The 17110-nt window shown below is 40.0% G+C and overlaps 1 protein-coding gene across 1 annotated transcript in view; it reads left to right on the top strand.

Moving 5' to 3' along the window:
* LOC124723063 (ATP-dependent helicase brm-like) overlaps nucleotides 1-17110 on the top strand; it is a 256556-nt gene that overhangs the window by 31084 nt on the left and 208362 nt on the right. Inside the window, exons 5-6 of the mRNA XM_047248240.1 lie at nucleotides 4267-4483; nucleotides 15906-16044. Of these exons, the coding sequence (XP_047104196.1) occupies nucleotides 4267-4483; nucleotides 15906-16044 (356 nt within the window). The remainder of the gene's footprint in view (nucleotides 1-4266; nucleotides 4484-15905; nucleotides 16045-17110) is intronic.

Here is a 17110-nt window from a genome sequence, read left to right as displayed (position 1 = left end):
TGCTGCACATCAAAGATCTTTACAAAATGTTTTTTTTTTCCCTGGGTTTCATTTTATAAAGTGCCGGCAAATTCTATGTCTGTGTAGAAAACCATAAACATTCTAAAGATTGATAAGTTTTACAGTGCCGAGGAAAAGTATACTGTCTCTTAAGATGGAAAAAGTGTGTTTTCACCTGGGAGAAAGTGTATTTTCAACCGGGAAATCCGGGAAAAATCCAGGAATTTTTTTCCTTGTCCATGTATACACCCTGTGTTAAATTTTTCTTGATTTTGGATATACATTCAGAATAAATGATGATGTGGAAAATGTTGAAACTCGATGGGGCTGTTTGCGGACAATGCTGTTGTCGGTAGGAAGGTTACAACATCGGAAGACTGTAGTGAAATGCAGGAAGAATTGCACAGGATTGATGACTGGTGCAGGAACTCAGTTAAGCCTGAACATGTAAAATACTGTATGAAAATGGGCAAAGAGATCCACTACCACTAGGTTGAGATTCATTGGAAGAAACTTACAGAAATGTAAAAATAACTGGTGTGTGAAACCTGTTTGATCATTGTGTATTGCTCATCGGTTGGGACCATTATAAGGCTGAGTTAATAGGAAGGGCGGGGGCGAGGAGGGGGGGGGGGAGAGAGAGAGAGAGAGAGAGAGAGAGAGAGAGAGAGAGAGAGCACGGATTTGCTCAGCAGGCTCCAATGCAGACACTAAAAGAGAGGTGTTGTGCATCACTGAGAAATTTACTGCTGAAATTATATGACTGAGCATTTTAAGAATATCCAGGAAACATAATTATTTCTTCACAACTATGTCTTAAAAAACAATCGCAATGAGAAAATCTGAGAAAGTAGAGGTCATATGGAGGCTTACCCAAAATTTTTATAAAGAAGGTCCACAGTAGCTGCATTGTAATTATCAGTCTTTATTTCACAACAGATCTGTTATAGCTTACGCTGGTATTTTCAAGTAATGTGTGAATACAGTGTTGGTGAGATCATTTATGTACATGATTACACCTTGCACGTTTGGTTCATTGCGTATCGGTACTTAGGTCTAGGTGAACTTGAAATCCATATTACATCAAGAGTAAACTTTCATGTTACTGACAGTGTTCAGTTGCTGAGAAAATTACATAGTTGTAATATTTCTTATGCAGTGAATGTTTTGACAGTAATTTGGCAGTTGTCTTACTATGATGATACATGTTTACAGAGTATAAGAAAATAATAGTGATGATATTACCACTGGTTTGATTTTGACATAGGTTGTCTTTGGTTGTCGTGTGTTATTTGTTTTTAGTTTTATCGTTCTCATGTTCCAGTATATTTATAAAGTTTTCTAGGTTATAATTTATGCTTAAAATCTGTATGTTATTTACTATGTCTTGTGGATAGTTTCTCGTGTGTATATAAATTTATGATTCTTTAAGAATGTTCATAGTGGGACCTTTTTTATCCTATGTGGTATTTGCAACGCATTTTCAGTTTTATTGACCATGTGGTGGTGGTTTTTCAGATGAAAGAGGAAGCTCATTTGATTATTGTAAGTATTTCTGACGTGGTATTTGAATTGGATGGTAAAATTTCATCCTGTTTGACCGATGTAGAAGTTATTGCAGTTGCTACACATGATTTTTTTTTATATATGTAGATATATAATTTTATTCTAGGTGGTTGATAATAGGAAAGGCTAGCAGTATATTTGTGATTCTGAACAATACATTTATTTTGTTGGATATTTGACCTAGGTAAGCAGCCAGTATATACTTTGTGTTAAGTATTATGTACATAAACGATCTCACCAACATTGTATTTGCAGATTACATGAAAATGGCAGTGAAAGTCAAAACAGATCATTTGTAAAATAAAGACTGATAATTACATTGCAGCTGTTCTGGACCTTCTTTATCATAATTTTATTATCTGGTGTATACTGTGCGACTGGCCCAAATGAATAAAACATTTCCCACAGTAGTTTTTCTCAACACACTGTTTGCGAGTGGAACAAAGAAGGTGGAAAAAGAACAGCAGTACCCATGACACATTGAGCAGTACATACTTCCAGGCACCAGAGATTGTGGATAATAGTACTCCCTAAAAGAAAGGAAAACTAGCAACAGATTGTGTTCCATTCAATGTCTTAATTTGGGGAACAAATTATCCAGCTTATGTTGACCTGTCTGTGAAGTGATGAGCGCAGTGTACTGAAAGTGCCATATGGATGTTTGTACTAGTTAAGTACAATTAATATGTAACGAGACTTAACTAATCAAAAGTTGTAATATTCTGTCGCATTCATGTTGGTATTGTGTAAATTTAGATGAAAACATTTTAGTGGAGGTAAGAAGCCTTATGGGGAAGGTATGTGGATTTATATCTACTGTGCATGCCGGAGGCACTGTAGACCAAAATTAGTGACTTTGTTCTATTCTACTCACGTATGAAGTACAGTAAAAATAATGTCTCTATACTTTGATGCACACTCCAGTGTCTATTATATTTACATTAATCATATGTGGTATATGCCATACAGGGAGTAAATCTGCTGCACCATCCTTGATGCCAGTTTCCTACATTTAATCAAGGGTGTTTGCTTTTTTTTCCCTTAAGATAACCCATGTTGACTTTCAATGAAGATGTGTTATCTTAACAAAAAAAAGGCATATCATTTACTCCAGTGTTGGCCATGTGTCTTATCTTATGAGATACTGGAAGGAATATAGGTAACCATGTACCATATAACTGAGACATTGAGTACTGGGCAGATCCATAAAGAAAGGCTGAAACCATTGTTAAGCACCGAGTGAGGTGAGGCAGTGGTTAGCACACTGGACTCCCATTCGGGAGGATGACAGGTCAAACCCGCATCCGGCCATCCTGATTAGGTTTTCCTTGATTTCTCTAAATCGCTTCAGGCAAGTGCCAGGATGGTTCCTTTGAAAGGGCATGGCCAACTTCCTTCCCCATCATTCCCTAATCCGATGGGACTGATGACCTCACTGTTTGGTCCCCACTCCCAAATAAACCCAATCCAATGCATTGTTAAGCTTTAGGACAATGTCGTCATTACTTGTAGCCCTGACACACACACACACACACACACACACACACACACACACACACACACACACACACTCTAGATGGAGTGAGATAGGTTGTTTCATGAGCAGCAGGGCTGGGGGGGGGGGGGGGGGGGAAGATAAGATAAGATAAGGAGGGTACCAAGGGGATAAGGGAATGGGGATAGGGATGTGTAGTGAACTTATCGTGGCACAGGTCAAGGAAGCTGCATGTGGCACACATGAAAGTAGAGGAATGGGGTGGAGTGAGAGAGAGGGAAGGGTAGAACACAGAAAAAAAGACTGTGTAGAAGGCAGTTTGGGTATAGCTTAATGGAGTGGTGTGAGAAACATAGTGGAAGGGGGAGATCAGGGTCTTAGGTAGGCTGTGAAATGAGTAATTTTCATCTACACGGTTCGGTGGTGGTGGTGGTGGTGGTGGTGGTGGTGGAAGATAGGAGTATGGGGGAGGGGGAATGGAAAACGGACGACACTTGTTGTGAAGCTGCCCGTGAAGTCAAGCATGTTGGGTTCAGTACATTAGTGTATTTGCACTGGGTGTTATCTTTGCCCTTGACCACAGATTGTAATCTTTCATTCTGGCTGACAGGTGTTTGGTGCTCATACGCACATAAAAAGCTCTACAGATGTTACACCTCAATTGGTGTATGACATTAAAACCTTCACTAGTGGCCTTTCTACCACTGGGACTTCACTGGAGTGTCCACTACTAGCAGGGACATGAATCTACATTGCTGGTTACAAGATGTGCCTCTTTTGATGTCTCCTTTGAAGAAATATCTGTGTATCACGTAATTTTTTGAACATAAGGATATGTATATTTAGTCATGGTTGATATCCTTCCCCTTCCTTGTCCAATCTGAGCAAGTGGTTCGTCTCTAAACGCCCAAAAACTGACTCAAAACATCCTGCCTATATATGTCTTTTAGCAGTATTTGTTGCAGTTCTTAAGTGTAGGGTAAATGTTGCCTGAAATTTTATGTAAATTTTAAAATGTAGTCATTATTTTTGTCATAGAGTTTTGTTGTATATGCCATAATTGTGATTTTATGACTGACTGTGTGTGTGTGTGTGTGTGTGTGTGTGTGTGTGTGTGTGTGTGTGTGTGTGTGTGTGTGTGTGCGCGTGCGCGTGCGCGTGCGCGTGTTGTTACTGTTAAGCATTATGTTGGTTGATTGTCACAGGTACTACGTCTACACCTTTAAGCTCACAAGCTTCAAGTAGTTTTGGACCAGTTGCTGGGCCCAGCCATGTTCAGTGTGCTGATGTTACCAGCACTAACACTAATACTAGTGGTGCATCATCCATTCCACAGCAACCACAGATACAAAATCGTATTACTCCTGTTTCAAGGCCGTCAAAATTACCACCTGAACTTTTAACAGCTGAGCGTGAACGCAGGTTAGTTGAATCCTTTTATAAAGCAATCATCATTGCGTTATACGAAATTGAGAAGCCTTGCACTTGTAACCCTAATTTAGTCTAAGGCAGCAAAATACAATTTGTTTAAATATCTGCTGAGAATATTTCAGTGAGTTATAGTTTTACTGTATGCACAATGTATAAATAATTCATAACATTATCATTTTTCAGCATTGTATAGACTACTTTGGAGAACCAGTGAATACCACAAATTATATTAACATGTCCCCCCCCCCCCCCCTTCCCCATTTTTTATTTCTCTCTGTTGTGCATATGTGCATATCTTAAATTATTAGACACTGATTTTGAGAATTGGTTAGAGAAGGTATTTTGCACAGTTAACTTTTCTGCCTGGAGCTGTTCGTACTTTTACAAGAAAATGAATGAATGGAGGAGAATGTATGAGAAAATGTGAGAGAGAATGTTAAACCTCTGAGACTTAACAGTGAATTGAAATCAGTCACAATAATACAATTAAATCACTCTGATATATAGTTGCAGTAAATAGAAGTAACACGGCAAGATTTCGTTTTCTTGAGCTTGAATAGGAAATATTGCATTACATCTTGATTCTACCTCCTCATATTCATTGTATATACTGCACATCTTGGATCTGAACACCAGAATCCTCGGAACAACCCATATTTTGAAGTGGTGCTAGGGTATGACAGTTGGAGCAAAAAGAGCTAACTACTAGGATTTCGTAAGGCATTTGTACTTATCTGGCATGTATATATAAAATTACGAAGGGGCTGAATGGTTGGCCTGTATACCTTCAGTAGGTGAAACTCCAGTATTGTTAACAGGCAAATTTAAAAGTAAAAACACTAGTTCTAGCTTTCAGAACTATTAGTTCCTTCCTCAGGGCAGGAGGTGGTAAGGTTCGGGAATATAAGAAATGAGTGGCAAGTCACTCAGACTCTAGGATGAGACGGGCGTACCTGTTGTGAGGATAAGGGGGAAAAAAGATAACTGAGGGAAGGTGTCAGTTTCAGCTATTTGCATATTGCATGGACCATAATTGCAATATCTGACTATGATGTGGTACAAGTAAGTTGTACAGTTACAGTACACTTTCTAAATGAAAATGTGGTAACATGCTGATCATTTACCTATCTTAAGTGTTTCCAAAAAAACACACACACATATATATATGTGTGTGTGTGTGTGGGGGGGGGGGGTGTGTGTTTCATTTAGTGTTTGAAGATAATTTTACTAACTGTTAAATTCTTTGCATCAGTGGGTAGGTGGTCAAAGATTATTGTGGCTGAATGTCAGTCCTTTTTGTTCCACACTATGGTTGAATGAAATGACAGCAAAAATCGTTTCCCCTTCTGATATTATAATCATGAACATTACTGTTGTTTTCAAATTATGATTGACTGTTAACAACAAACTTCATGAGGGAGTAAATGTACTGTGAGGCTGTTGTCAGTGTTCTACTTCTTTCTGACCTTCCTGACGTGTCCCTCTCTTCTCCCTGAGGAAGGCACTAATTTAGTAAGTGCTGGTCAGCTTTTTTTTGTAAGTTTGCTGTTGGTGTTGCTAATGCTGCCTTTCATTCAGGTAACACTACATGACCCATTAGTCATTAATCTGACATGATACTTAACGTGAATAACATATGAAACTACAGTTAAACTGATGTGTGAGGTATTCATATTAGTGCCCATGTTTACTAGACTTTTTTCTGGTTGTGGTTTGTGCTCTCACCTCTCACAATATGGAATACTTTTTTTAATGACCTATGTATAACTAATCCACCCACTGTGAAAGGATTTTTCGAAATTTAACTCTTGAAGAGATGAAATGGACATTTAAATTTTGTCTAGGACACTGATGTAGAGTACTGCCTGTCCGATAGGTGTTCCTGTATATTTGGTGTGCTATGCAGATTGCATCTTGATCCCTGTACAGATTTAACAATGTCTTTAGAATCCACTATGAGAAACAAACATGTCATTGGACATTTGAAGTAGAAAGTATATATGACTTACATCATTATAACAACTTTGAAAATAACACAGACTTCCTTTCTCAGAAGCAGTTAGTGAAGGAAGGTTGATAAAGTGTCAGTCTTATTTTGATGTTTTCCACTCTAACAAGTAAAATTTTTCTGAAGTTTCACATAATTGTACTTGAAAAGTAAATTGTGTAGTGAATATAAAATTACAAACCACTGTATTGATGTGTCATCGTCATGTGTTTTTGTCAAATTATGATTGGCCCCTTTCGTTGAACCTTCTTCCAAGCAGTCTAATGTTCATACACCTATTTCCATGTTGGTATGTTCTGTGGTTTCCCTGCAGTGCAGGGCTAGATGCACAGACCGAACAAACGTAATGATTTGGAAATTTTTCACAAAACAAATCTGTAACACCATAAAGTTGCATCTACAAATATCAACATAGTTATCCAGTAATGCAAATAACATCATATTCTACTCTCTTGCAGTGTTGGGGGCTGTAGTAAATCCATGATTCCTTGCGTGTCGTAAGAGGAGTCTTATACCTAGTCCTGCTTCTACAGTTACGACTTGGTTAATATTACGATACCTGTCAGGTTTAGCTCAGTTCACAACCTTTCCATCAATCTTTTTGGCTTAATCACTTATGGTTGCCTTTCCTCCTCTAAAGCTTTGACCTTCACTTTTCTAAATTTCGCAGAAGTACGAGCTGTTTGGGTTGTACTACTAGTGTGAATTCATGTTCGCACTCTAAATCCAGCATGGTAGCCAATTTTCCGTGGGAGATGTTATGTACCCTCATGGTTGTAGCCCCCTGACAATGCAGGGATCACACTGTAACTTCCACATCTATACTGAAAAGTAGCTGCCCATCCAATCCAGGGCTCCAAGCTCCAAGCAACAGTTATTATGCCAGATAGCCTCTGCCTTGGGAGTGTGGCACCTGTGGGGACAGGCTCTTGATTAGAGTGAGTGCCATCAATATCCATAGTGTAATAAATCAGACTCGCCTTTACTGTTGACCATGCCATCACAGCTGTCTCAGCAAATAGGAAGCAAGATTTTAATGCAGAAGCTGACAATCCTATGGTCTTTCTGTCTTCGGCTGTGCCATGGGATGAGAGTCAAGCAAGAAGAAATGGAAGTGGACAGTTCACCCAGTTCCTGGTATACTCCAGAACTTTTGGAGAAACTTTCGCAGCATGAAGCAACTGGTTTTCATTGAAGATATTGAGGATAGGTTCAGAGCAGCATTGCAGACTGTTAATGAAGGTACGAGTGAGCATATGGAATAAGTTCACAGATACACGAGTGGCTCGAAGACTCATTAAGTAATAGAACCTAGTATGTTGTCCTCTATGGCGAGTATTCAACAGAGACAGGGGTATCATTAGTAGTGCCCACCAGGGAAGAGTGATAGGACCATTGTTGTTCTCTGTATACATGAATGATTGGGCCGATGGGATGGGCAGTAATCTTCGGTTGTTTGCTAATGATGCTGCGGTGTCAAAGTTGAGTGACTGTAGGAAGATGCAAGGTGACTTAGACAAAATTTCTGGTTGGTGTGAAGAATGACAGCTAGCTCTAAATGTGGGGAAAAGTAAGTTAATGCGGATGAGTGGGAAAAACAAACTTGTAATGTTCAGATACAGCATAAGTAGTGTACTGCTTGACACAGTCGCATCATTTAAATATCTGGACTTAACATTGCAAAGTGGTATGAAATGGAATGAGCGTGTGAGGACTGTAGTAGGGAAGGCAAATGGTTGACTTCGGTTTATTGGGAGAATTTAAGGAAAGTGTGCTTCATCTGTAAAGGAGACCACGTATTGGGTGCTGGTGTGACCTATTCTTGAATACTTCGAGTGTTTGGAATCCGTACCAGGTCAGATTGGAGGAGGACATTAGAGCAGTTCAGAGTTGGCCTATTATATTTGTTACTGGTAGGTCTGAACAACACGCAAGTCTGCGACGCAGCGTACAGTGGCTTGCAGAATATCGGTGTAAAAATGTAGAACTTGCTGCAATAGAGAATGTGAGCAATGGATCATTGTTGATCAAACCTTTGATTGCTAACCAGTCACAGGCACTTTAGTCCTGAAGTAGCTCAGAGATATACCAGTTACCATCTCCTCTCATCATAAATTCAACAAGATTCAAGGTGTCCTCTTCCATTGGGACCTAACAGTACAAACATATGAAGTGTATGCTAACCTGTAGGGGTATGGAGTACATTTTGTTTGTTGTTTTCAGAGAGGACCCAAGGACAATAAGGTGGATACTGGAGCTATAATCCTAGCCTTCAATTGGAGAGCTCTACCTGAGAAAGTTAAGATCGTGGTTTATAGATGTGATGTCAAGCCCTATTTTCCTTCTCCTGTCAGGTGTTTTAGGTGCCAGACATTTGGACACACGTCCTCCTGCTGTAATGATGAAGCTGCTTGTGGGACATGCAGAGGAACAACACATGGGGTTAGCCATTGTGAACAACCCCCTACATGCGTAAACTACCCAGAATACCACCACCCTCTTTCATTGACATGCTCCACTTTCAAGAGGGAGAAGAAAGTCCAGGAATATAAAATGCTTGACCACCTATCTTTATCTAAATGCTGAGACAAAGTTTGAATGACTCACTCAATTGATGTGACATGAAACGTTGCAAACATCCTCGCCTAGCACAATATTAGGGTCTCAGAAAGCAACTCCTGGCCATAGCCACATTCATATACCTGCTTTTTTGTTGGAGAAGGGACTGGAGCTTACGCGACCCCCAAGTCCATAGCACCCGTGGTAACCACCCCTTCGGTGCAGCCAGAGATGTCTCATCCTTCTCTAGCACTGTCAAGGAAGAGGACACCTGCCAATATGGGCCTCTCCCAGAACAAAACAGACACTCAGTCTACCACCAACCAGTGGCTGACAAAGCCACAAGCTGCAGGCTGTAGAAAAGAACAGTCTTCTTCTCTCACACAAGTCGAGATAAAAAAATCGTCACAGAAATCGAAACCTTCGAGATGAGAAGAAAAAATTGAGAAGCTGAATTCTGGTGCTGTGGTCGATCTGGCCCCATCTCCACATAGGTTGAGCCTGTGAATACTAATGAAAAATTACATGTTCTGGCAGGACAGTACTCATCAGCAAAGTAATTCATACTGCTGTTGCCCCTACACGGCTTTCTCAGATCTCAATCTGATGTTACTTCATTGGATCTACCATTGCCACAAGGCCAAACTTAGTCAATTAAAAGATACTTACTCTGCAGTTAGTGTGGAACTCCAGGGGACAGAGTTCTCAGAAACCAAACACTCTACTATTAAAAACTACAAATCGTGTGCTGCAAAAGTTATGTTAATGGTGAGAGGGCATCCAGAGGAGTCTGCACGCTCATATGCCCTGACACTTTCAATAAGAAAATGCCACTAACCACTGAATTAGAAGCTGTTGTTGTTTGTCTCTACCTGTTCGAGTACTGTATTTACTCGAATCTAAGCTGCACTTTTTTTTCCTGTTTTGTAATCTGAAAAACTGCCTGCGGCTTAGGATAGAGTTCAAAGTAAGCGGAAGTTCTGAAAAATGTTGGTAGGTGCCGCCACAACTAAACTTCGGCTTTGAAGGCACAAAGATAAATACTGGCGCCAAAACCTCTGCGTCAGTAAATAAATTAAAAGAAAAGGTAGAAGAATGTAAACATTGTGCCATGTATTCTTTCGTGTTTGCTGCTATCTCATTTAAATTCTGTATGCCTAATAAACTGCGAAACTAGAGTGATGACAACAGCAAATGCAGAAGAATATACATATCATTTCATGTTTATATTCTTTTTATTCTTATGCTTAATAGTGATAGTCAGAAATGAAGCACGGCAACTGACTAGATTTTTAAATTTAAGATGACTCTAATTTCTATGCAGAATGTAATATACTAAAGAGGTGTCTGCAAAGACTTTCAAATGGAGAAAAAGTTTCGCTAAACTCTCATTCAGAACATCATCTATCATATGCAGTCTATTATTTGGTTCTTGTTGATCATCATCGAAGAAAGCAACGGTGTAAATAACAACAAATAGCAGACTCTTGCCATTGTTTCGCTTATGAGACAGTTCCTCTCTCTCTCTCTCTCTCTCTCTCTCTCTCTCTCTCTCTCTCTCTCTCTCTCTCTCTCTCTCTCTCTCTTTTTTTTTTTTTTTTTTTTTAAAAATTGAAAGCCGTGGTAGCGCGCACAAAAGCAAGCCATGCCGCGAGTGGCAACAGGTCGTAAACACTCATTATCAGAATGCGACAAACAATGCATGACACAGTACAATAATGCATTTTCAGCTTCGAGTGACGTAAACACCTATAACAAAGATAACAGCATTTATCAGATCGAAGCAAAATAAGCAATCGATTCGAACCAGACGAAGCACGTGAAAAAGGAAGGAAGGGGGCGGACGGAGCGCTTGACACATAGTAATGGCTACTTGGTAAAGCTTAACTGTTAAGCTTACGACTCCACCCAAACTACTGTAGCTGTATCTTGATCCATTAGACCTAAATTGTGTCTCGTGTTACAATGGACCAACTTTGTTTCGATTTGGAGGTGCGGTCTAAAACTTCTCTGTCCCCTTGAATTTCGAGTCTAAAATTTCAGGTGCGGCTTAAGTTCGGGAATTTTTTTCCCCACTGATTTCGAGTCTCATTTTTCAGGTGTGGCTTGGATATGAGTAAATACGGTAACTGTATGTGATATCTATCCACCCCCAGACAGATCTAAATCGTATCACAAGTTGGGGGAGGTAGTGGAGCAGTTGCATTCACCCTTCCTTCTACTGGTGGACTTCAATTCTCACAGTCCTCTGTGGGGCAGCGAAACCACATCTGCGTGGGGCCAAATATTAGAACAATTAATTTCAGAACTGGAAGTCTTCCTACTGAAGACTGCAGATGCAGCACATATCAGTATGGCTCATGGAACATGCTCAGGTATAAATACACTGAAGAGCCAAAGAAACTGGTACACTTGCCTAATATCGTATAGGGCCCCCACGAGCTCACAGAAGTGCCGCAAAATGACATGTTCTGGGCTCTTCTAATGTCTGGAGTAGTGATGGAGAGAATGGACACCACGAATCCTGCAGGACTGACCATAAATCTGTAAGAGTACCAGCGGGTGGAGATCTCTTCTGACAGCATGTTGCAAGGCATCCCAGATATGCTCAATAATGTTCATGTTTGGGGCAGCAGAAGTGTTCAAACTCAGGAGTGTGTTCTTAGAGCCACTATGCGCAGTGCACAATGGACATGAATGGACACAGGTGATCAGACAGGATTCTTACGTACGTGTCACCTGTCAATCATATCTAGATGTATCAGGGATCCCGTATCACTCCTGAACACACCCACACCATTAAAGAGTCTCCACCAGCTTGGATGGTCCCCACCTGACATGCGGGATCCATGGATTCATGATGTTGTCTCCATAGCCGTTCATGTCCATCCGCTTGATATAGTTTGAAACAAGACTTGCCCGACCAGGCAACGTGTTTCCAGTCATCAACAGACCATGTCAGTGTTGACGGGCCTAGGCGAGGCTTAAAGCTTTGTGTCATGCAGTTATCAAGGGTACACAAGTGAGCCTTCGGCTCCGGAAGCCCATATTGATGATGTTTCGTTGAATGGTTCGTACGCTGACACTTGTTGATGGCCCAGCATTGAAATCTGCAGCAATATGCGAAAGGGTTGCACTTCTGTCACGTTGAACAATTCTCTTCAGTCATCATTGGTCCCGTTATTGCAATATCTTTTTCTGGCCACAGCAATATTGGAGATTTGATGTTTTACAGGGTTCCTGATATTTGCGGTACACTCATGAAATGGTTGTACTGGAATATCCCCACTTCATTGCTGCGTAGGAGATGCCATGTCCCATTGCTCGTGTGCCAACTGTAACACCACGTTCCAACTCACTTAAATCTTGATAACCTACCACTGTAGCAGCAGTAACCGATCTAACAACTGCACCAAAGATTTGTTGTCTTATACAGGCATTCCTAGCCGGAGTACCATATTCTGCCTGTTTACATATTTCTGTATTTGAATACACATGCTTTTTCCAGTTTCTTTGCTGCTCCAGTCTATTGCAGTTCACAATCTGAGCATATCACCCTTGATCCAGTCGTATGTCAATGGCAACCTTTGAGGCAACAATTATCATTTTCTTATCACTCTCCCTTTCTCAAACTACCAACCAATGGAACACCAACAGTATTGGACACTTTGAAAAGCCAGCTGGCAAGCTTTTACCTATAGAGCAACTTTGGATCCAATCAAGCAAAAGATATCAAAGGAGAGGTACAAGATACTATTGACATGATTATACATACTGCGGAAGCATTGATACCTTATTCTTCAGGCCCTTGCGCGCACCCCCCCTCCTCCCCTCCCTGAAAACCTGTACCTTAGTGGTCTGATTAAATGTCTGCAGCCATCAGAGAGTGTTGAAGGGCACTTCAATGTCACAAATGCCGTCCTTCTACAGAGCATTTAAGAGACTTCAAGCAAAGGCATGGTTTGTAATAAAAAAAAAAAGAGAAGGTAGAATGTTGGGAACAATATGTATCAACTATCAGAGCCCACACCACGGTGTTTAAAGTGTGGACTAAACTCCACTGTATTTGCGGCCAACCACCATCCACAATAGTTCTCAACATGTTCTTCTATGGCGACATCTTTACTGATTCGTGGTCACTGCTGCTTGCATCATATCACACTTTGTCAAAGTGTCTGCTTACAGTAACTACCATCCTAATTTCCTGACCCGGAAATGTAAGGTGGAGCAAAACTACTACTTCTGTTCACAAGGCTTTGAATCATACAATGTTCCATTTAGTGAATTGGAGTTCCATAGCAGTTTAATAGTGTGTCATGACACAGTCTCTGGACCTGATAAAGCCACAATCAGACGACGACTGCATAAAACACGTCCTTGGGTTTTTCAATTATATTTTACAGGAAGGGTGTTTCCCTCAGTGGTGGGACGGTGTTGTGTTCCTGTCATAACACCAGGAAAAGATCCTTGAACTTTGATTAGGTATTGGCCAATCTCTCTGATGAGTGGGCTGTGTAAATTATTCTTAAGATTGATCAACTGACAGCTGTGCTGACGCCTGGAAGCCAGAAGACATTTATCACAATTTCAAAGTGGCTTTTGTTCTTTATGCTCCACCACAGACAAATTGATTCATCTGGAATCCACAGTGCACAATACTTTTGTGCATCACCAATATCTTATCGTTGTATTTTTTGACGTACATAAGGCATAGGATACCACTTGATGTCATCATATCTTGTCTTCTCTGCATGAGTGGGCCTTCGTATCTCTCTGACTGTTCTGAGTTTGGTTAGGTTCAACCCTTTGCAATCAAAACATACAGAAAACTGGGGTCTCTCAAGGATCAGTTCTGAGTGCAACTCTTTCCGCTATTGCATCAATGGTATTGTTTATATATGCAGACTGCAGCAACTAGTGGAAATATGTACCAAGGCTGGGATCGAAAGATGGGGTTCCTGCTGACTAAGCAGATGCGCTAACCACTATGCCGCCCAGGCACAGTGGCATTACGCAAATGCACAGGCTATTGAAGCATGTGCCATCCAAGCCTCAGTCCACTTGGTATTCCCCCTAAACTCGAACAGAATTGCAGAGGCTGTCCAACTGTACTGAAATAGCACCTTAGCATTGAACAAAAGGGGCATCCTGCTTCAAACGCAGGCATAGGGGCCTCACTCAAATGAAACTATATGGTTCCAGAGACCTTTTCAAGTCTCTGTGATGTGTGTGTAATGGTATTGTGACATCAATGGGATCCACCTTTCCCTGTCTTACAGCTCCATTTCATTGTGCACCACAGGGTACTAACTTCAGGAGTCCATACAGAAAGTATGTAACTTTATTCTGAAATATGGATATCAGTTTTCTTGCACGAAACCTCATGTCTTACACTTTTGTGGACCCAAGACTGTGCATGTGCACCCGGGACTTTACCTCAGTAGCCAATTATGTGAAGTTGTAGAATCTTCAAAATTTTTGGATCTTCTATTTCACAGTAAGTTAACATGGTATCCATATGGATACCAGCTCAAGGCAAATTGCATGAGGAAACTTAATACTATCAGATCTCTCAGCAGCACATCCTGTATCACTGACCGCACAGTTCTTCTGTGAATAAAAATAGATACGCTGACAATGAGATAGGTTGAGCACTTCGTCCCAGAAGAAAAGCCTCTGACAACATTCAGCAACAACAAACGTCAGCTGGAAGAGTTTTTCTTCCATTTATTTGCAATATTACGGACCATATTGGGAAAGTTCAGGCCAAGTTTCAAGTTGAAACAATCTTTAGACCCACCAAGAAGGTTAGTGAGTGTTTAAGATCGGTGAAAGATGCACGACATCCCTTAGCAACTGCTGGGGTGTATAAAATTCCTTTTGGCTGTGGGAAGGTTTATATTGGAACAACAAAAAGAAGTGTCAGTACCCATGTAACCGAACACAAAAGGAACTGTCAACTAGGACATACCGACGGCACATGTTTTTAAAGATGGTGATCATGAAATAAAATTTAGCGAGACAGGTGCTAGCTAGGACATCACGTTATTATGCACGTATGTATAGGGAGGCTATAGAGATTCAGAAACACTGCCACAATTTTAATCGAAAAGAGGAGGGTTTAAAGTTAGACAAGATATGGTGGTCAACTTTGCAACAACAATGTGACAGTTGATTACCTTTAATCGAGAATAATGATGTTTGTGAGAGATAGACTTACAGTTAGCCCCCAAGTGACGTACAGTGGTGCCCTCTGTGTGATCCATATAAATGGGACCTCCACGGCTTGGCAGCCAGTCATTGACTCACCTCGGAAGATGTTGCCAGCAGTTGGCAACGAAATGTCAGGAAGTAGTAGTTTTACTGATTGACCATGGCCTCTCAGCCTGGCAGCCCGGAAGTTTTAATTAATGAAGACGACGGCCGTAAAAACCTACATGTTATGAGAAACCGTTCATTAGTCTTTCGATTTACACTTCATATATGACTCGACACAAGTAGATAACCGTGTCCTCAGTCTAGATTCATGATATGCCAACCAATGTTAGTCCTGCAGCTATTTCCCATTATGACATTTTGGAAAATGGATCTACCATAGTGGGCAAAAGTATCAAGCTATAGCTGTAAGTGAAAAGTGCAAAACCATGTCGCTGGAGAAACAGTATACACTACAGTTATTTAACTTCTGCAGAGAAAAATAGATATTCAACTAGTTAATTATGTTCTTGTACCCTTCACTTCAGCAAAAGTGTAGGACTTTGTCTCATCCTTACCAATATCATCAGATGCTGGAATTTTTAGTATAGCATCTACTTTATTGAATGACTTTCTTGTGTTTATTTACAGGTTGAATGCTCGAATAGCACTGAGACTTCAAGAATTAACTAGTCTCCCAGCATCAATGCCAGAAGATTTGAGGATTAAGGCTGAGATTGAACTGAGAGCTTTAAGATTATTAAACTTCCAGAGGTCACTAAGAGCAGAGGTTTGTTATAGTTTCAAATCATATTGAAATACATTTCTATAATAAATGCATAATAATGGAGGAGGCTTATACTTCATATTTGAGTGGTTGAAAAGGGGCGTGATTAAGTGCAGATGGTCTCCAGATAAGTTAATATTCAGGCTAGTTCTGAAAGTGTTAAACTGAAGTATTATGAGTCAGTAATTTCCAGTATTCGTGAGTTATTCTGTAGTCGAATGACTATACAGTACTAAAATACTGTAAAATCTCAAAGAAATTATCATAAGAACATTAAACCAATGCGTTATATGCATGAAAGTATGCAACACTGTAGATCTCTATATGTTTGGACTGACAGTCACTACCCCCCACATTTTCACATGTGTGATTTTTTTGTGTTAACTGAGTAATTACATTATATTACATTAGTAGTATGCCATGGGTACAATGGAGAGTTTTCTGTGAGATGTGGAAAGAAGTCAAAGATGTATATTTTAATTGCAGTACAGTGAAATGACTTTACATTAGTAAAGACTATTGTTTTACAGTGTTAATCATAATTATAAAAGACTTAAAATGATAAATTAAAGAGTTTCTGTGAAGACACTGTTCAATGAAGTAGAGAGTAGGTTTCCAACTGAAAGTTCTTTAATTCACTCTTAAATACCTCCATATTATCTACAGTACATGAAATTTAATGTGGTTGGGTAGGTTGTTGAATACATGTGTACTCACGTATCTGACTCCTTTCTTTGTGAATGTTAATCCCTAGAAGCCTCTCTAGATGTTGTTTTGGTCCTAATGCTGTATTCATGCTTTCCACATTTTATTTATTCATTTTAGAAAAGAGAAATATTGATAATGACTAAGCACCTGAAAATGTAGCATAAATTTTTGCAAATTTCGCATCTGTCTTTAGTGAAATTGGTATCTAATCTTTTTTCTTTGTAAATGATTAAACATAGAAATTCAAAAGATTGTTAGTCTATGTGCCTGAAGATGAAGCCTTACAGCTTTGAAATTTGCTGTGAAAAGAAAAGTGATGACTGGGGAGCTTTCTGACTGGAAAGTTTGCTTTTTCCAAAAC

The sequence above is a fragment of the Schistocerca piceifrons genome, chromosome X (genome assembly GCF_021461385.2).
Source record: "Schistocerca piceifrons isolate TAMUIC-IGC-003096 chromosome X, iqSchPice1.1, whole genome shotgun sequence".
In the NCBI taxonomy this organism is placed as follows: domain Eukaryota; kingdom Metazoa; phylum Arthropoda; class Insecta; order Orthoptera; family Acrididae; genus Schistocerca; species Schistocerca piceifrons.
Note: the sequence above shows the minus strand (reverse complement) of the source record. Positions and strands in the feature narration are given on the sequence as shown.